Raw genomic sequence first — 20,851 nt, 5'->3', positions numbered from 1 at the left:
GCTGAGGAGAAGATGGGACTATTTATACAGATGGGGTAATCAGGGAAGTGGAAACAGCTGAGACACAAGTGTGAGTCACTTGAGTCACTTGTGAGGACAATCAAGACAGAAGAGACAAGTAACTATAAAAATAAAACATGTTAAAGTGTTCCTGAGTGAGACAGAGTTGCCCTTGATGCATCCATCAAAGTGTGAGCGTCTGAATGTTAGGCTAAAAGTCTTAGCCATAGATAAAAGTGGTTGTATGAATGTGAATGCATTAATAAGGCTTGTACTACTAAAATGATTGGAATAGCAAAGCACTATATAAACACCAGTTTCATTTAAAATGAGGAAAGACACACAGGGATTAATAAATTCATGAATGTAAACAGTATCTATTACTAAAAGATAACAAGCATTATAATGGTCAGGAATAATTGAAAATAAAACCTCAGCACTAAACAACAATATACTAAGAATAAAAGAAACCTTAAAGCAAAGAAACAGAGAGTACCTAAAAATAAATAAGAAACTGAGACTTCAAAAACTCTGGGAACAGACCAGGGTCCACAGTAAGTTACTTTATTAATAAAACATGTTTTAAAACTGGCCTGTAGTGTCAGTCAGTCAGCAAATAATTAGAAACACAATTTGACCTGCAGAGAAGTTGAAGATCTATATCAAACAGGTACAGCTGCTGCTAAGAATGAGTGACAAAAGACAAGTAGAGAGAAAAAACAAATAAAGAATTTAGCACAGCCAAGGATTGTGAAACAGACAGTGAGGTGGGGAAAATGTGTCACAGGCTGGGTCTCTGACCCAGCGCTCTGAGTTCATGTTTGTATTTTTCTCATTTTGATATGTGATTAGTTTTTGTGTCATTTCCTATCTAGCTTTAGTTTAAGCTGTTATTTATTATTGTTCCCTTGGTTTTCTATGTTTTGGGTTCTTGTATTATTCTTCACGTATTAGGTCTGTTAAGTTGTGTTGTCATGTCTAGTTTTAGTATTTCCTGTTTTATTCTGACAGTGTCATGTGTTCTTTGTTCATTGCATTTAGCTTTCCTCCTCCTGGTCCTGTCATTTAGGTTTATGTCAGTCAGCTGTTTCCCCCATGTGTCTCCACTTCCCCTGATCACCTCATGTATGTATTTAAGCCCTCTGTTTTCTGCATGTCATTGTCGGGTCGTCTGTTTACCTCACCTCAGTCATAGTTCTAGTCTTCGTCTGTATTTCCACGTTAGTCATAGTCTTAGCCTGTTTATTTCCACCTCAGTCATAGTTATAGTTTTTGGTCTTAGTACCTTTAGTGTTTTGTTTCTTAGTGTTTTGCCAGTTCGTTTTGGTTTCCTGGTTTAACCCTGCCGTCATTTTAATAAAGCCTCACCTTTCTGTTAAGACCTTACTACTCCTTGTCCTCATCTGCTTTTGGGTCCTGTTTCCATTCACATCGGCGCACCCCGCCGTGACAAAATGAGCCTACCCGATTTCTTTTATTAGTGTCGGTTTCCGCTGTCATGCTCCATTCCTATTTGTCTGAATCCATGTTAAAGTACTACACGCTATAAGGTCAGCCTGTCCTGCCTGTAATTAAATGGCATATTTCTGGAACAGTGCTTTTCCAGTGATCACAGACGCATCGCTGCGTGAGCTGCTCAACCCCTCCGTCCTTCTCCCATCCTTGTCATTTTTCTCCCCATCTCCTGCCATTCTCTTTTCCCTCTTCGTCCCCTGCAGTACAACCACCTGCCAGCTTTCAGATGAGCTTTTCAACTCACTTTTTCTTATTTTTGTATTTTTATTCCACATATGTATAAAGATATACTATTTTTTTTTAATTATTATTATTGTTTTCAGGACTTGATCCTCCTTAGCCCTTCTGTAAAAATTCACTTATTCCACCATTCTGACTCAACTTTGAATTAGTTGCCTTATCTTTGACAGCCACTGAATGCAATGCTCCCAACAGGGGAATATGATGTGAATGTGTGTGTGTACTTGCAAGTGGAAAAAAAAATCTTATCTCTTATTTACTATTCATGGAACATCAAGTGCACACTCTCTGCTCTGCACACACAGACACACACACATAACACACAAACCTTGCTGCCACATTTCATCCCTTACTGGATAGTTAATGTGCCTTTGAACACACATAAAAAATGTGCATGATTAGCTGTCATTGCTCATTCCTGTAGCCCTTATCCTGTTGCAGTTGCTCAAGCTAAGAGGATGAGTGCCTCTTCCCTGATAGCTTAACATCAGCCCTCCCATCACATTTTCACCTCCCCACAGACGCATAAACACACATTAATACCCACTTCTCTGCTTCTCCCAGTGACATCGCCTTAGACAAATGCTACTTGTTTAACTCCCTCACCGACAGATCTGTGTTGCTTGGCATGGCAACATCAAACAGCATTTGTGCTCTGAAATGGCCTCTCGTTTTGCACTCGAGAGGCGTTCAGCCCGTCGAGTGAGGTGACCTGTGAAACAAAATGCATGAAGCTTTCGAAAGCAGAACGATAAGACAAGAAGGGGAGGTGAGGAATAAATAAGCAAAGCAGTGTGGGTTGTTACCATGTGGCTACTTAGAGAAGACACCTTTTTCTGATTACTGTTTTTTCTCGCCTATGTATTAAAAAAATGTTTTTTTAGTTAGATGAATGCTCATATTTATTTTCTGGTGGCTCAATCAGTAAATAGCAACAAAAGTTGTTCCTCTTTAGCTTTACGTGTTGCTGGAGTTCCTGCGTTGTTAGGCTCAATCAATAACAATATTAATTTTATTATCAAAATATAAAACATATATATGAAACCATACATCTCAGCTGAACAGACACCACACGTTCATGTAAACCATGGATACCACTGTTTTGCCAGCATGGCTGTTCCAAATAGCCTCTTGCCATGTAATGAATGCTTGACTTTCTCAGTATTTAATGCTCCCATTGGGGTTTATGTCAGGTGATTTTGTAGAAAGTAAAGCATATTCCCACAACCATGTTTGTTGAGGGTTTATTGGACTGTGATGTCATTCTCTCTTCTATTCATCTAACTTTCTGCTCATCCCATCTCTACCATCCTCCTTTGTCACACCACCCCTCTGCATGTCTTCCTTCACTGCTTCCATAAATCTCCTCTGTGGTCTTCCTCTTTTCCTCCTGCCTGGCAGCTCATGTGGTCACTGTTGGTCTGCTTAGCTGCACAGGGAATGCATCTGATTAAGTTTTTGCAAAGTGTTTTAGAGTGCCACATATTTTAGACACCTTCAGTCAAGGCAAGCGGTGACACTGAGAAAGTCCCTTTTTGCAAATAATAATGAAATGACTTCAGGCACTTTCACTAGTCCTGATTACTAAGCAATGTTTTTATATAATGAGCAGCTCACATCGGCTGAATGTTGACTCAGTGGAAGGTTTAAGTTTATCAAAGCATCAAGGTTACCAGGTGTATTGGGATGCTTATAATTTCTAATAAATTATTCATATTAATTTTGTCAATAACAGCACAGAAAATACTTGAGCTCTCTGGTATGAGAGTAGACGTGCAGGAAATAATTTACTTCTGACTTCTGTTTTACTTGATGGCAGCAACAATATCATTTTGCATTGATAGAAGAACTTGCAGAAGTAATCTAAAAGATACACAACTGACTCAATCATGACAGAGTCCAGGATGATGAGTTTGGAAGGAGGTAAGGAATGGGAGAGAAACAAACCCAATATCCAAACGAACAGAAAGAAAAGGAAAAAAGAAACAGGGGGTATGTGTAACAGGAAAATTGAAGTGATGTGATGTGGAAAGGGAGTCAAGAGAAGATGATGGAAAAAGTAGACATGCACTGTTATGATTCAGCAGGAGATGTGTAAAGATTGACAAAGTGAGACATTCATGCTCATACACACAAACACAAACAGAAGCGCACTTAAAAAAAACATCTTTCAGAAGAGAGGCTATCAGATTCCACTACCTGCTGTCACGCTCTTTGCTTTATCCCCCTTGAGGATGTGGCACTCGTCTTTGATTGTCACACACTCATGCACGTGCCCCTCCTCCCAACACACATGCCCGGACACACACAAATAGAGTGAAACGCGCTCCCAGAAGACAATCAACCTACAAACTTCCTTGCCTAAAGCGTGCACAGAACAAAAATAGGCAAATTTATTCTTTTAATTGGCCTGCCATTTTCTTGCCAAGTTCCACCTGCGTAAGTGTCATTTGGGTAACAACCCCAATGTTGCCAAAAGCGATACAAAGCTTTAAATGTAGCCAACCAAGTTTCACAATCAAAATCTCATTCACATTCTCCCGCCCACTCTTCACTCTTTCTGTCCACTTTATTTGGACAAATGCTTATCTTTGTTACATGGCCAGTGCTGCAATTTGCTCAGAGAAATTAAATAAAATAAATTGCCGATTCACTTGTTGAAAAGCCTAAATTACATCTCGAAGGGGACTGGGGGAATTTTGAAAGAAAAAAAAAAACAAGACAAACAACAACATTGCTCTCTTCCTCCATGGTAATGAATGTAAACAAGCAAGGGCGCCAGTGCCACCTCTATCTGAAATCTGCATTTAGATGGAAATGTTGTCACAGGCATAACCCACACAAGGCTCTTTTGTTTTGTTATCTATCCTTGTTTCATATTTCTCATTGTCATTCTTTTTTCTAAACAAGGCTTGGCTGGCTGTGAGGTGAAAAAAGACAAGAGGAAATCCTGAATGTCAATACAAAGCAGAAAGGTGCTCAAAAAGGGAGCGTGTGCTCAGTAAAACTTGTCCACTGGCAACATTGGATAGCAAAACCCAAGGTGCTATGGAGGACTCTTCTAAATGTCACCAGGTGATCTTTTATTGACCTCATCTTGTGTCTTTGCCTGCATGGGTACGAGAAGGGTAAGGTGTAACAGGACACATCGTGCAACTCTTCCCGGAAGATCCACTTCCAGCAGCCTGCAGGTAGAGCTTAGATTTTCCCATTTTCTCTGTTGGTTCACAGAGGCATCTGCGTGATCATCACCACTGACCCATCTGTCTTTCCATTAGAGGTGCTCTCGAATTATTAAACAGTCGGAGAGCCTTTATATAGCTGGCACGGAGCTGCACACAGACACAAGGTGGGCGGTAATGGCATTTTCACTGTAATAGGAACACAATTGAGAACATCATTCCTTGTTCTCGTTCTCTCTTTCTTATTCTTCCTCCTTTTCTTTCTTTCCATGGGGCTTGCAATGGGTTTTCCAAAGATAAAGGCAGCATTGTCTTCAATGTGCCAGCCTCTCTCTTCACATGTTGCCTCCTGTGAGATTCCTGACACCCCTCCCCCACCCATCACCTTCACTCAATACCAGGTTGAGATGCAAATGAGGAGACTTCACTCAGGCAAGTCTGCTGGACCAGACGGAGTGAGTCCCCTTGTCCTCAAGGCCTGTGCCCCCCAGCTGTGTGGAGTCTTTCATAAACTGTTTATGCTGAGTCTGAGTCTGCAGAGGGTCCCGGTGATGTGGAAGACATCATGCCTCGTCCCTGTACCAAAGACGCCTCGTCCCAGTGGCCCCCAGGATTACAGGCCCGTGGCACTGACCTCCCACATCATGAAGACCCTGGAAAGGCTCATCCTGGACCAGCTGCGACCCATAGTAAGACCACATCTGGATCCCCTTCAGTTCGCTTATCAGCCTCGTCTCGGAACAGAGGACGCCATCATCTACCTGCTCAATCGTGTCTACACCCATCTGGACCAGCCGGCGAGCACTGTGAGGGTCATGTTTTTTGACTTTTCCAGTGCTTTCAACACCATCAGGCCGACCCTCCTGGGTGATAAGTTAGCAGCGATGCAGGTGGATGCTTCTCTGGTGTCCTGGATTGTTGATTACCTGACAGGAAGACCACAATATGTACGTCTCCCACAGTGTGTGTCTGACAAGGTGATTAGCAACACAGGGGCACCACAGGGGACTGTCCTCTCCCCCTTCCTCTTCACCCTCTACACCACAGACTTCAGCCACTGCACAGAGACCTGCCATCTTCAGAAGTTTTCTGATGACTCTGCGGTGGTTGGATGCATCAGCAGGGATGATGAGACAGAGTACCGGGCTGTGGTCGACTCCTTTGTCACGTGGTGTGAGCAGAATCATCTGCAGCTCAACGTGGCAAAGACCAAGGAACTGATCGTGGACTTCAGGAAGACCAGGAAACACTTGACCCCTGTTTCAATTCAGGGGGTCAGTGTTGACATTGTGGAGGACTATAAATACCTTGGAGTACACATTGACAATAAACTGGACTGGGCTAAAAACACCACAGCACTTTACAGGAAGGGCCAGAGTCGTCTCTATTTTTTGAGGCGACTGAGGTCCTTCAACATCTGCCAGAAAATGCTGAGGATTTTCTATGAGTCTGTGGTGGCCAGTGCGATCCTCTATGCTGTTGCATGCTGGGGGAGCAGGCTGAGGGTCGCAGATGCCAACAGACTTAATAAACTGATCCGTAAGGCCAGCAATGTTGTGGGGATGGAGCTGGACTCCCTCAAGGTGGTGTCGGAGAGGCGGATGCTGTCCAAGATAAAGACAATGTTGGATAACACCTCCCACCCACTCCATGACATGTTGGTCAGTCACAGGAGCACGTTCAGTGAGAGACTGAGATTACCGAAAAGCACCACTGAACGACACAGGAAATCATTCCTGCCTGTGGCCATCTCCCTGTACAACGCATCCACTTAACACACTGTTTGCTGCTACAGCTACACATGTTTCTTTTCCAACTATTTATTTATAAGTGACTTATGTATGTATGTATGTATATATATGTATATATTGTACTATTCTTAGTTAGCGTATTGTCTGTCTTGTCTTAATGTTGGTTTAAAATGGAGCACTGTAACAAAAAATAATTTCCCCCAGGGATCAATAAAGTATTCTGATTCTGATTCTGATTCTGAATTTGCCAACATCACAGCTGCCAACCTGCCAGTCAAGAGCTCCCGGGACTGATCGAGTATATCCCTCTGCAGTCGTCGGCACTCCACTTCTGCTGCCTGCATGCCAGCTGATTATATGTTTGTGTAAGTGTGTGTGTGTGGACAAGTGTGTGCAGGTCATAAATCATGACAGACGAGCTGTCTGACAGAGTCACGCCGCTATTTGTTGATTACTGTGTTAAGAAATGACAGTCGATACAACACATACAACTGCACAGCAGCAGGCACGGCTTGAACTCTTTTGAGATTTTGCTTTCACCTGGGAGGTGCTACATAAAGAGACAGTTCACAGGAAGCGGTTTATATTTATTTAACTGCAATAGGTAAATGCCTTACTAATAATTCATATATGATTATCAGAAACATAATTGTGTAAAAATAAACAGATTTGCAACTGTTGAGTTCCTAAGAAATTTTCTGTTGCACTTTTACTCAAGTATTTATTTATGATACGGTTAGATTAGTTCTGATTATTTGTAGACTGTAACAGTTTTGTATGTTTAACTGGCCTCCTGTGCACTTGGTGCTCTGATACCTCACTAAAAAACACAGAACTGGGTTAAATAATCTGCCAGAAATGAAAGTTCTGTGTTCAAAGACATCCGATAAAATGCACTTAATGCACATGACAAGTGTTTTAATGATGCTGTTTATTTTAGATGCACATTACCGCTCTGCATACTCAAATACTGCTCAGTTGTTTAATTAATAATAATCAGATTAACCATATACTTTGCAAGTTAAAAAAAAACTAACAACAACAACAAAATAAAAAAACAGGTACTCCTGTTTAAAGTTAAAAATCATTAGACCTCAAAGTGGCCCTCAAAACTGACTATGTAGCTGCTTAGTATGAGGTTATAGTTGCATTTAAATTTTTTCACAAGAAATTATTCAAATTAACACACAAGGAGAAATATTTATATGTATTTTACTGTGGTAAGTTTCTTTGGTAAACAGGGAAAACAAAAGAAAGAGGGTAAAGTCGAACTTTTTAGAGCAAGTGGAAGCTGTATAAGTTTTGCCTTCTGTGTGAATAAAACACGTCAAGGGCAATGGTGGTAAGTGGGGGTTAGTTTTGTTTTCCTGAGAGCATTTCGTTTGCTGTCTTTATTGTTTTGGGGTTTTCTTTGTTGGTTGTGAAGAAATGCATCCTTTGAAAAAGACCTTGGATGATGCACAAAGACAAATGGAGAGAACAAGATGAATAACATGAAAACGGCGATGGCTGATCCTTAAGCACTGCCACGTTATCGCTTACGAAGAGCACAGTAAACGACGCTGAGGCTGATGCCGCCCTGTCCAAGCCAAGAAACCATAACCATGACAACAGAGGCGCCACAAGTGCAAAAAAAGGCGGGAAGAAGCTTCTGATTAAAAGCACACTCACACGCGCGCTCACACATGCATACACACTTTAACTGTGTGCGTTGTCGGTGGCCTCCTCAAAGAGCAGATCTGATGCTATGTACTGTATAATGTAAATTAAACGAAGGGCTGGTTTCCTCATTTTTCCATCGTGTTTGATCAGTGGTGTGTGTTTCACTGCAGTGCAGCTGCACTACCCCTACAGGAAGTACACAGTCTCATCTGCAGAGACGCACACTGTAAATATACAAAGTTACACAAACAGTTGGATCTTCTAAACCAAAGACATTCAAAGACACACTAAGTTTTCTGTGTCTGTGTGTATGTGTGTGTGTCTGTGTCCATGCACATTCATGTCACCTCTCTAAGCACACCAGATCTGCCAGGCGGACATCATGCAGGGTTTGGAATTAATGTCTTCTTGCTGACATTCTCTCTCATGATATCTTCCACCAAAGCATCCCTTCAACTCCCACTTGTTTCCAGGAGTCCTCCTCAGCTTCTTGATGTTTTCTTTCCTATTGCGCTCACGTCTTTCTTCTCCATCCATTGGGTATTTTGTGCTCTTATTATATACCACCTATGCTTTTCTGCCTAACCGACTTCTTTCTCTCTTAACGCCTGCTCCTCATTTTTCTCAGTTTGGCTTTTCTTCATATAAATCCTAATCCTATTTCAAAGCTAGACTAAAATTAATGAAAAGTAGCCTTTGGAAACAAAACCTAATGTGACAGACAGGAGAATGTACACATGCACTAATTGCAAATTCCTGTCTTACTTAATTAACAGCAGCCATATGCAGACATGTATTTTGTTATGTTCCTGATTTGTAAAATGTATCCTCTGCAAAAGGATTTCTTTTTCACAAACTGTTTCTGCCACTTGACATGTCACACTAATGAGCAGCATTTTGCATTTTAGCTGCTTTATGTCTCTGCCAGAGATGTGTGCTAATGTTACCAGTTGTGCGAAGAAAAAAAGATTTACAGACGGAAGATAGAGCGAATCCACAGTCTTAGCGAAAACAAGACAGAACAGATGAGACAAATCAGGAAAACATTTCTGATATTTAGACTGAACTGATGCTGTGCTATGTAACAGGAATATACAATGTGGCTATACAATAAAGTTAAGATTATGCTCAGTTTGATATACTGGCTGAAATGAATGGCCGACTGACGTTGCGTCTCAGACATTTATTCCTTCCTCTAAATGTCACCTGCAGAAATCTTTCTACTTGGATCTTAACAGATATTTTATCTGCTTGTAACTAAACGCAGACAGTCGGTGCTTTGTTGAGCAAGTCAGCCTTCTGAATGATCACACTGCAGCGGAAAGCAGAGTTTGCAACAATCAGATCAAGTGAGAAAGAATAACTGTGACTTGTGTTCGAAACTATAATAGTGTTCAAACAGCCAGAGTTTGGATTAAAGATGGATTTATTTTGTGCTGTGAAATTTGCAGGGTGGGAATTTATCTAATACACGTCTGTTATAATTAAGCCTTGATAAATGAACACAGTGCTTATTGACCTGGTTAGAGCCAGGCACGTTTTTTTTCTGTACAAGAAGCATAATCATAAAAGGCAAAAAACATATATGATCTAAATGTGACCAATCGCTTCTTCAAGGCAACCTTCCTATGCAATTCTGGACTGCTTATAGTGCTGCTGCTATTTCCAGACTGCTCACTAGGGTTTGGTTTTGAAAAGCTCTAATTTAACAGTCCCATCCTGAACCAGGCATGTGGTCTGAATACAGTTAAAGCCACGTGAGGGTAGGTTTGAGGCACAGCCTGCAAGAGTACCACTTCTACTAATGTTAATGTACACCAGTACATTAGGAGTGTGAGCGAGATAAAAGACAAAAACAACGTTACCAAACATGGCACCCCAATTGACGCAGCTCAAGGCTCACATGTCCCAAAAGAGGGCACTGTAGAAAAGACGGAATATGGGAATGTGGAGGCATTTTGGCTGTTTAATGTCCAGCGTTGAAAAAGACTATCATACACAGCAAACTGTGTCACTCCACAAATTGTTCTTACCATCCGAACCAGTGCCATCCTCTAGCGCTCGTGCAATGCAGGACTTGACGGTGCCAGACACTCTCTCCCATGCCTTGCCTTACCATGAAAGCAACAGCTCAACTTATTGCACAAGTCACGATGCCAGCAAGCAACAATCAAATCAAACAAATCTATTTAAGCAGGTGATTAAAGTAAATGACCCTCGTTACCAACTCCCTGGGTATTTTGTGATCAGGTATATTCCCCCATACCTACTGTAATCTTAAATCATGCCTTAAATCCTTTCTAAATCTGACTACATGCTTTGTCTCCTCCGCCTTCCTAGGTGACAGTTATTAACCCTCTCACTGTAGCTCTCTGTGCCTGAGCTGACTTTTACCAGGCCATGTCAGGCTTCACACTAACTTCCCTGAGGCTGCTGCCATGACTAATTTTGGACCTTCTGAGGCATAATGATACCTTTATCTTGCTTGGCACACTGCCGACATTTTAAAATTCATAAACATGCATATATACAAGTATATCAGCGTTTGTACAGGAGTGCAAGGCAAGCTCACACTATCGCCAACACACAGACAGACACATGTGCAAAAAGCTCACACCTAATCTGTTCCTTCCCCACCATCTTTCCATTTCAGGGCTGTCAAGCAAAGTGTCACAGGGTGAGCTTTAGTGCCACCCCTCCCAGTAGTCCCCTACCATTGACTATTTCCAGAGCCACTCAAGTGGAAAAAAGCACAAAATGCAAGGAGGAAAAAAAGAAAGCGAGAACAGGCGATGTTGATGGCCTCAAAAACTCCTCCAAAACTCCAAAACAGAAGCAGGGAGTGTCTTCTCGCATGACATACACACTCTGAATTGTCACGAGTGTGTTATCAGACTCCTTGGAGATGCTCTGTGTGTGTGCGGGCTACAGTTCTCTGTAAGTTGGCTGCAACTACCTGGCAGATGTAACCTGAGGCTTTCACACAAACAAATACACACAGAGAAAGACAGAAGAGTTGGCTGCATTTTCATCATCTCTCTGCTGTGGAATCAGAGCCCTGAGTCACAGAAAGGCCCTGCTGCCAGGACAGTAGATTTTTTTTTCTTGCACAGAAGGCAGAAACAATGCAATACACTGAGCAGACGGTTGGGGAGGCCACTGAGAGCAGTGAGGGGGCGTGCAGTCTGTCCTACATACACACCAGCACATGCAGATACACACAGATACACAGCAGGAGTGTACAAGGAGAGTTTAGAGAGGGCAAAGAAGTACCGTGGGTTGTAGATCCTTGTATTGCATACTGTGTCCTTGTAATGGACAGATAACACTACTAAACAGACAGATAAGATAGCAGTTAACCAGATTAGGCGTACAGGCTGACAAGACTTAGAGTTCCGTCTTAACTGTATGGATGATTTCTTTTCATACACCCAATTACATGTTTCTCTGTCACGATGTCCTTTTCTAAACTCAAAGGTTTAGTGAGTCAGTAAAACAAACATTCAAAAGTTTGGCTAACTCGCTGACACATAATGAGAGGATTAGGATCGTAAAGTCCAGCTTTTGAGCCCAATCAAAGAAAAGTTTAATGAGCTCTGCAAATTTATATTAGAAATAAATATCTCAGAGACTTATCAAATCTCAATCAAAATCATTTCAGTCTCTCTAAAATGGCTGAGAGGGTGAAAGCTAGCTTCGGAGATCTCAGATGTGATTTCTGTTGTACTTCTCATCCTTTCATGAGCCATTGGGGTAATTACGAGCAGATGAAATGAAAGTAAGTGGGCTGGTGGTGAAGGTCTGCCAAGCATTCACATCGTGAGCGCGGCTACAGAATTAGAGGGAAATGGACACACTGACAAAGAAAATGTCAGCACGACCGAGAAGAGCTAATGAGAAATGTAAAGAGATGTGGTTTTTTAATCTCCTTGAAGATAGCTGCGGAGGGCTACTGCTCACAACACGCAATATTTCACAAATTGGCCACATCTAAATGACTATAGCTATTATCCATATTATATTGTCCTTAATTGGCACAGCTAGCCATTATCAGCTACTGCTAAGAAACAAAAGATATAAAACTCGGATATAACTTCTGGGTCAGAAAAGTGAGGCAAGAGTGGTCTGTGTATCAGAGAACCTAAATCTTGTGATTTAATTGTTTATAATTAATCTAATGCACACTGTAGAATCATACACGTAAGAGAAAATTTGTAGAAACTTTAGCTTCTGGGAAGATTTCCGAGACACTGGTTTAATGGCTATGTGTGCAGATGGTTATCAGAAAGTTCTGTATTACATGCACTCTAGGTCAGACGATGGGGACTGCCCACAGTTTAATGAGGACTCACCCCAGACCGCAGTTTGAAGCAGAAGGAGGGCCAGCAGGAGCTGCGGTCCACAAACAGGCAGTAAGCCCTGCATCCTGCTGCACCTGGAGACAGAGATGAAGAGAGAGGGAGGAAATGTGAGTACACAAAGGAAACTGTAATCAACACATTGCCCTTGTGAAGTTCTTCTAATACACTAGACATGCTTGGATGAGTCATCATTAATAATTCCTTTTCAAGGGATTTTTTCCCCCCCTGTTGCTCAGTGAAGGCCTTAGGACACACATACAGTTCATTCTTCAGTTTAATTTGCTGTTTCGTAATGTGGGTGGGATAAAGTCTTCTGAAGCCTTTTCAGACAATGGTGATTAAAGGCTTTTAAAGGCTATGTAATAAATACCTCGACTTGATGTGACCATTGTGCTTAATCCTTTTGAAGTACAATAAAGAAATAGACGATTATCTTTACACTTCACAAATAGCTATTGCTCAGAATTAAATGTACAGGCTGAGATTTACCTTTTATCTTTAAATCTATCCCAATATGTGCTTCTTTCTCAGAATATTTCATGGCATAAATTTTCACCTTATATCCAAGCTCTCAAAAACCATGCCATACCATCTTTGCGCACTAAGCCATCAACCAACTGGCAATAGATGTGATGAAAATTCTGGTAAAAAATATTAACTATATAATGTGCCTAATGGCTTGCTTGATATAGCAAGCTGTTCAAAGGTTTAATGGAGGGGGGGAAAGCAAAAGAGACTTTTTGGGAAAAATGCTGAAGAAGAGGAAGAGATGCTGATGGATTTCAAGAATAAAAATAGATAGATAAGGATACTAGAGCCAAATCTAACATGATGGACCTCTGGGTTCGCTTGTTCCACACTGCCTGCTGAAAACTCTGCTGAATCAAAGCAGGATCGAGTCTGCCACATTCAACAAAAAAAGCTATGTATTTGAGAGGTAGGTTGACAGGAGGTGTCTATGGTATGTCTGTATAAGTTTATCTGGAAAACATTTTTTAAATAACTAGGGATATTTGTGACTTACACCGATGCTGGCTTAGCTTTCACTTTAAAATTCAAGGAGTATAGGAACTAAAACATGCTGATAATGACTACCCAATGCCAGTGTACATCACAGGACTGAATATTTTTTCTCTCTTGCCAAGATCTTTGCAACCTTTTGTATTTTTCATCGTAGTTGTCCGAGAGTTTACAGCAGCCAACAAGAAAACAAGAGATGGACGACCATACAAACAAGGCTCAAGTAACACTATTATCTGAGCATTTATTTATGTATATGTGACTATAACATAATGTCTTTAAGTCACAAAAGCAAGGGGATGGAGACCAAATGAGGTAAGTCGGCCTCCTGCTGTTGGGTCCCGGGTGTAAATAATGAGTATGGCATCTCTGGAGACATGGCAGGCCGAGCGGGGCCTGAGGGCAGGAGAGGAGCTGGGTGGGAGGGATGGAGGAGGATTTAGTGGCTGGTCGCAGAGATGCAGGACATAGATAACCAGTGTCAGTTACGGCAGCGCTGGTCTCTCTGACTCAATCTCAACGTTACAGCCAAGGACAAAAACACTGACCTCATACCAAATACATATGCTCTGCAACAGCTCAATGTCCACGGTGGCAGCACACGTCAAAACAGCAAGTTTGCAAAAAGAACATTTTTGAAGCTGAACCTTTGTAAAATCCTGCTTGATAGCAAATGGTTAAGGCAAATAAATGCAGCTATTTTACAAAACTCTCTGAAAGTAATTATTAAAAGCCTGCAGCCTTAATTATGTGCAGGACAGGCATCACAATACAAGTTCAATTTAACTGAACTGATCTGTTTTTTCTTCTTTTCTTTTTTTTTTTTTTTTTTTTTAGAAAAGCTAGATCAGCATCAGGTATTTAATTTCAACTTTCATGAGAATATACACAGAAGACTCTGCAAGTCCAAACAGCATGTATTAAAAGTCTATCTTAATTGCTATTTTGGCTTGGTGCTGTATTTTCTAACATTCGGAACTTTTTTAATTAATTCTAAAATAAAAGCATATTGTTTTCAAAATTGCTTAAGTAATTACACAGTCACAGTTTAAGCTTCTGCCACAGCAGGTCATCTGCCTCCATCTCACCCTATCTCTTGCATCCTCTTCATGTATACTGAGCCACATCTTCCTCCAGTGCATTCATGAATCTTCCTTTCCACCTCTGTTCCTTCTGTCTTGCAGCTCCATATTCATCATAGTTTGATATTGTGCTTTATTTTTCCTTCACTGGTTGCTAGGTTTGACTCTTTCTTGTGTCTTTCCCTCCTCAGTTTATCAAAGCTGTTAATCATTAGCAGCTACTCATGTGCACTCTCCGGTCACAATTTTGTTTACTGTGACCAACCAATTTCATCGCTTCCTTTTATTTTACCCAACCATCATCTCTACATTTAGTCTACTATCCATCGTTCCTTCACTTTTTTCATGGTGTTTGCTTTTCATTCCCTTTGCATTTTAAATTTAAGGCCTCCACAAAGCTATAGTAAATAAAAAGTACAACATTTTATCTTAGTATGCCCTTTTCTGCAAATTGTGTATTAAACTCTTCCAGGACAACGTTAATGCTTTGCATTGGTACATCACACCTTTCTATAGACCGCTGTGCCCTCCTTTCTCCTCCTCTCTCCTCTTTTGTGATGCAAGGTTATCTCTTGTATATCCACAATAGGACTCTGGCTGTTACAAGGATTCTAGGACAATGTTGTATAAGTGAGAGCGGTTTTCTACATCTGTATTCTAAGTGCTTTCTACAAAGTATGTTCCAGACAACATGCTGAGACTGTCCTTTGAAAACATCAGCTCACTTGAGTCAGACCTGACATTAAACTCCCACATCGAGTCTAAATTCAGCAGCGTAAATTCTCCATCAAGAGTTTGGGGGATGCAAGAAAAATATTCTGATCCATGTGAATTTGGCTCCAGTCTTGGCTCCACATTTATATATTGAACTCAGGCAAATTCCAGTCAGAATCAGGGCTGTTTAATTACTAAATAGGTGCAGCAGAGTTCACTATGTATGGAGCCTGAATATTAGCTGGTCTGATAGTTAAATATTAAAGACGTTCTGCTCCACTCTTCATTTTTGATGAACTATAATACTGCAACATAATATACCATTTAACTGGCTCTGCCTCACAAGAATCATACCATACATGTTGATGTAGATTTTTGATCAGCTTAGGTCTTTTATCTTGTACCAATTTCCTGATCCTACCAGTAGCACGTGCTTTTTAAGTATCACCTGTGGATGGACTCTTCAGTATGCTTACCACTGACATCAGAGTAGGCAAACCATATAAGATCTGGTATTTAAGACTACTTTTATTCTACTTCTACTTCTTTACTATTTACTATTCTTTTATTTAAGTCTCTATTTAAGTCACTGCTAACTGACTAGAAATGAGAATCAGTTAACTATCCGGTGCAGCTGACATTAAGCTCCATTGTGCAGTAAATTGTAAGGATGTGGCAACATATTGTCGAAACATTCATAAAGGAAGATATCCACTTTGTTGACACCAACTGAAAAATAAGATTACAATTGCTGTGTCACATCATTTTGTGCTGAGTACACGTTAAGAGATGCTGAGAAACTGAAAGACTAAAAGAGTTCAGCTACTTTTAATATGATTTTTCCTACCAAAAAAGGAGAATAAATGACAACAAGTCAATGAAGGTTTATTTTTTGAACTATGTGACTTGAATATGTTATATGAGATCACAGACAGGAAGTAATAAATCTAGCATAAGAACCTACAAATACTACCTTTACCGCCCAGCCCCTCATCTATACAGCCTCAAAGCTGACGCTTCACTTATCTAGGTCCCCCATAATATAAGTGTGAAGTGGATCGGGTGAATAGCTAATGAGATATGCAAAGAAAATAAAGGCAGAAAAACATACAGAGATTCCTTGATTTATTAATGCTATTAGAAAGTCTTCCAACCGAAGCTGACTAATCGCAACTGAAAGTCAGTATGATCTCTCCTGCTGTGTGGTAATATCAGCAGGAAAGATTCAGCCAGATCTCAGCATGTCAGAGATGTGCCCTGTTCCCCACCATGCCTGTCACAGATACTGTAGATAAGACAGACAGCTAGATGGTTACAGACAGACGGACAAAAATACAGAGACATCCTGAAAGAAAGATACAGAGCCAAGCTGTCGCATTTTCCTTTCAGTTCCAAAGACCTTGGTCCAACCTCAGCCTTTCATGGATGACTTGCTCAATCCATCTGTCGTTCCATCTTAATCTCACCTTCTACCTTTTTCTGTCTATCTATATTTGGATAAAATTAGCTGCCAGTCTACGTCTGCCACCATCTTTACCCATGGCTCAAAGAAGTCTTTTTTTGTGTGTGTTTTTCTCACACACAAGTTTGATCTTGCTTCATTTATTTGCTTTTCTCAAATTGTCGCAACACTCTTTCCTCGCCATGCTGCATTATTAAGGAGGCACATTAATCACTCGGGCTGCCTGTCACTCCATCGCCACACACTTCTGTTGTCCCCGCAGCACACATGCACACACATTCACGCACACATTAATGCTGGTTTCACAGGGGGAGTTAGTCCCATCAGTGTCTGTGTATAAGTCCCTTAGAGTGAAAAATGAGGCTACCCTTCGAGTGACAAAGGGCTGTTTTCCTTCCAGGAGGATATTACCAAGGTTTTAGCAAGCAACCTGTCACGCTGTGTCATACATAAATGGCTTTAGCACTTCACATTTTCTGCACAAAAGGGGACTGTTCTGTGTTTGCACCTTATTTTTATTTTTATTCCTATTTATTCTATTTATCCCCTTCGTATATTTTATTTATATTGTCTCTGTATTTATATATATGTGTGTGTGTATAACTCTGTAACTTCTGTCGGTGCTGTGCTTTTTTGGAAATCGAATTTCCCAGAGGAACCCACCCGAGGGATTAATAAAGTTCTATCTTATCTTATCTTATCTTATCTTGTCTTGAAGCATGTGTTATCCTTGGGTGGGTTTCTTTTGTTGCTGGCGAGCTACAGCATGAAACACCTAAATAAAAACAATGGCTGAGTGGGTGGCTATATTCCAGCTTATAAAACCTGTATGAGGCAAAACAGCAGGACCGTACGGCTGTTCAGACAAGAAAAAAGAATGAAAGAAAAAAGGAACATATACTGTGTGCTGGAAGAGAATAAGTTGTACAGCTGACAATTGAGATGACTCATTGATAACTCCTCAATTACCATCCAAATTGAGAGAGGAAGAAAAATGGGCAGGTAGCTGAAATAAAAGCGGAAGGAAGTGAGGTAAACAAAGTGTGAAAAGGCACAGAGAAACAAAAACGGTACTGAGAAAGCCAAGGCTTATTTCAGCCCAACTCAAATGCCAAGCCTGAGTGGATGAGAGGGGAACTTGAATCTTAAGCAGCCATAAATTTCCCCTGATGCTTTGCTATGCCTGCACTCTCTGTATATGCTTGGAAGGGAACAGAAGCTCGTAGACCAGGGTGAGGGAATATGGCAAGACTCCCAAAACGCAAAAGTTGCCATGAGATTAAGAAACCACCATATGGGCTTAGACACACAGGTTAACTCAGAGACAGGTTTATTCCATCTCTCTCTCTCTGTCTCTCTCTCTCTCTCTCACACACACACACACACACACACACACACACACACACACACACGCACGCACGTATGCATGCCAACAGTGCAAATACAGGCAATAAAATTTTCCTTAGAATCTGAAAGTCTGAAGAAGGCACTGTTTATGAGGGAGGAGAACTGATCTGCATTAAAATGAAGCCTGGAATATTATGAACACTGAATAAGTAATGTTTAAAATACCTATGGGAATGTGGATATACCTGTGTGCTAAGAGTGTGAATGAAGTGTGGATGACATGAACAGATGCTTGCTCGCACGCACTCGAATGCAGACATGCACTTGATATAAACTCATTAGTGCATACACCTGCGCATACATCTCAACTCAGGACACACTTGAATGCTTTTTGTAGATAATTTGTGCCTTTTTTTTTTTTAAACAAAGAGTTTCATGCTTTTGTTTTTCTTATTGTTCGCTTTTCTTTTGATATTGCAAGTGAGGCATTTTATTTTACAAAGAACTCTGTAATTGTTATATTTAAAGGTCCCACACGAATGCAGATTATTTTTTAATAGGCTCTGTAGGACATGAATGAGGAGCTCCTCGTACTCACATGAAAAGGTGCAGTTAATCAGGAGTTGGGACAAGAGGGACAGAGGGATAAAAAGCCATGAAGGAAGAGGGAATAAAAAGCAAGGATGAGACTGCGCTTCCTCCACCATTGTGTGCCTCAGAGCTGAAAAGTGTTGTCAATTACTGTGTTTTACTGCACAAAACTGCGTGCGCACACTTACCCAAACCCAGACAGGTGTTTTTATCAAGTCCATTTGTCTGTCTGAATGTTTGCATTTAGATGCTTTTCTGCTGCGATTCCTCAAATTTTCAATAAACACGATGGTCTGAGTGGCAAAGGACAGGTTAAAAAAAGAGAAAGAGCTTCTATGCTATAGAAAGCAGGGCTGACACTGCTGAGCACCCTGATGGTGCCGAGTGGGAATAGGCTTCAGGGCTGCCCAGAACCATACAGAAAGCCATTACTTACAGCTGAAAGCCACCCTGGTCTCCCTCATTCATACAGCGCACCCACACACCAGCCACCACAACCCGAGCTCCTGTTAAAGAGTCAGCTGGAAGTGGAATATCTCCCATTACTTTCTCTAAAACATATTACCTTGCTCTCTGTGGCCAGAAAAGGCGAGCTCATCCTACATGTGAATAAAAAAGGGCAAGAGTGAACGATAGAAAGAGAAAGGTAACGAACAGAGAGAGGGAGGAACAGAGTGAGAGATTCTCCTGAAAAATGAGGTGACAGAAAGCTTTTTATGTGCGGGAAGGGTGGCCAGGCAATTTTCAAATGTCTGAGGCTTCTCATTGGCCTGCCTGCAAAGCCACTTTATATGGTGGCAAATGTTAAACTTGTTCTGGTGACATCAAGGTCCCCTTGGCTGCCTACTTGCCTTCGCCTGGAATAGTAAATGTAGCTTGAGGCAGGGTGTAGGAAAGAAATGGTTTCAACACCTTGAACACGAGAGGCAAAGTTGCATCTGCCGTCAGGGCTCGTTTAGACTATCTATCTATCTATTTATCTATATAAACCATCCTCCTCTCAATATAGCTACTAAACACAGGCTCAAACATATTTTGTATACCACTGTACATGGCGGTGCTGAAAGGATGTTATCAGTTTATTACAGCAGGTCTTGGAGAAGGACATACTTCTCTGGGAAAGCTGCCAAGATTTTTCCTCTCTTTACTTCTTTCACTCTCTTATTCTCTCTTTTCTACATTGTTTCTTCTCTGTCATCTGACTCCAGCTCGTACGTCTTTGTGTTTCCTCTCTCAATTTGTCCCTTTTTTGGTCTGTTTTCAGGATCCAGGGACGAATGGGATACAGTAAATCCAGGATGTTGACTGCAGGTTGTAAAGACTCCTCAGTTAATCAATGTCAGCAGAGCAGCGGCACTAAATCATGCTGAGGCAAAGGCCAAGGAGCTGGTCAGTAAACCAGCACTATCAACTGTGCACCAGATTCTCCCATTAGAATAAATAGAACAGCAGTCTATAGATCAGCACAATCATACAGTATGTACAGTAGCATGAGTTGACTCGAGTTTTGCTTTTCAACCACCACACCACAGGCATGATGGGTTACAGAAAAGGGTGGCTGGTGTATTCTCCTCTATTTTTAGTATTGTGACATGATGTAATGCTATCAAATCTGCAAAAGTATGCAATGCATATGAAGAGTTGTGGAGCAAAATTAGCTGCACTGAGAATAAATTAGATCATTTTAGATGTGATTTTCTCATCTGATCAATATTCATATCAATACTCTGATAATTATTCCTGTGATACACATTTATTAAAGTTTAGGATTTTAATGAACTAAACCCAGTACTGCCATCACAGTTGTTTCAGTTGTCTATGATGGATGAGTTTGAATACTCCATCCTTCCTCCCTTGGTGATACACATGCTCCTTCTCCTTCCTTCATTCCTCCACCTCCCTCATCATGCAAGTCAGCCACACA

General features: G+C 41.1%; 1 protein-coding gene across 1 annotated transcript in view; it reads right to left on the bottom strand.

The window, feature by feature from the left end:
• ncanb (neurocan b) overlaps positions 1 to 13,293 on the bottom strand; it is a 140,506-nt gene extending 127,213 nt beyond the window's left edge. The window contains exons 1-2 of the mRNA XM_085347851.1: positions 13,268 to 13,293; positions 12,703 to 12,785 (exon numbers count right to left, since the gene is read on the bottom strand). Of these exons, the coding sequence (XP_085203977.1) occupies positions 12,703 to 12,785; positions 13,268 to 13,293 (109 nt within the window). The remainder of the gene's footprint in view (positions 1 to 12,702; positions 12,786 to 13,267) is intronic.
• Between the last annotated feature and the right edge of the window lie 7,558 nt (positions 13,294 to 20,851).

Source organism: Diplotaxodon limnothrissa, linkage group LG23 (genome assembly GCF_057381915.1).
Source record: "Diplotaxodon limnothrissa isolate DT_005_m linkage group LG23, D_limnothrissa_male_GT1.1, whole genome shotgun sequence".
Lineage (NCBI taxonomy): Eukaryota > Metazoa > Chordata > Actinopteri > Cichliformes > Cichlidae > Diplotaxodon > Diplotaxodon limnothrissa.
The sequence above is the reverse complement of the archived record's forward strand: the minus strand, read 5'-3'. Positions and strand labels throughout refer to the sequence as shown.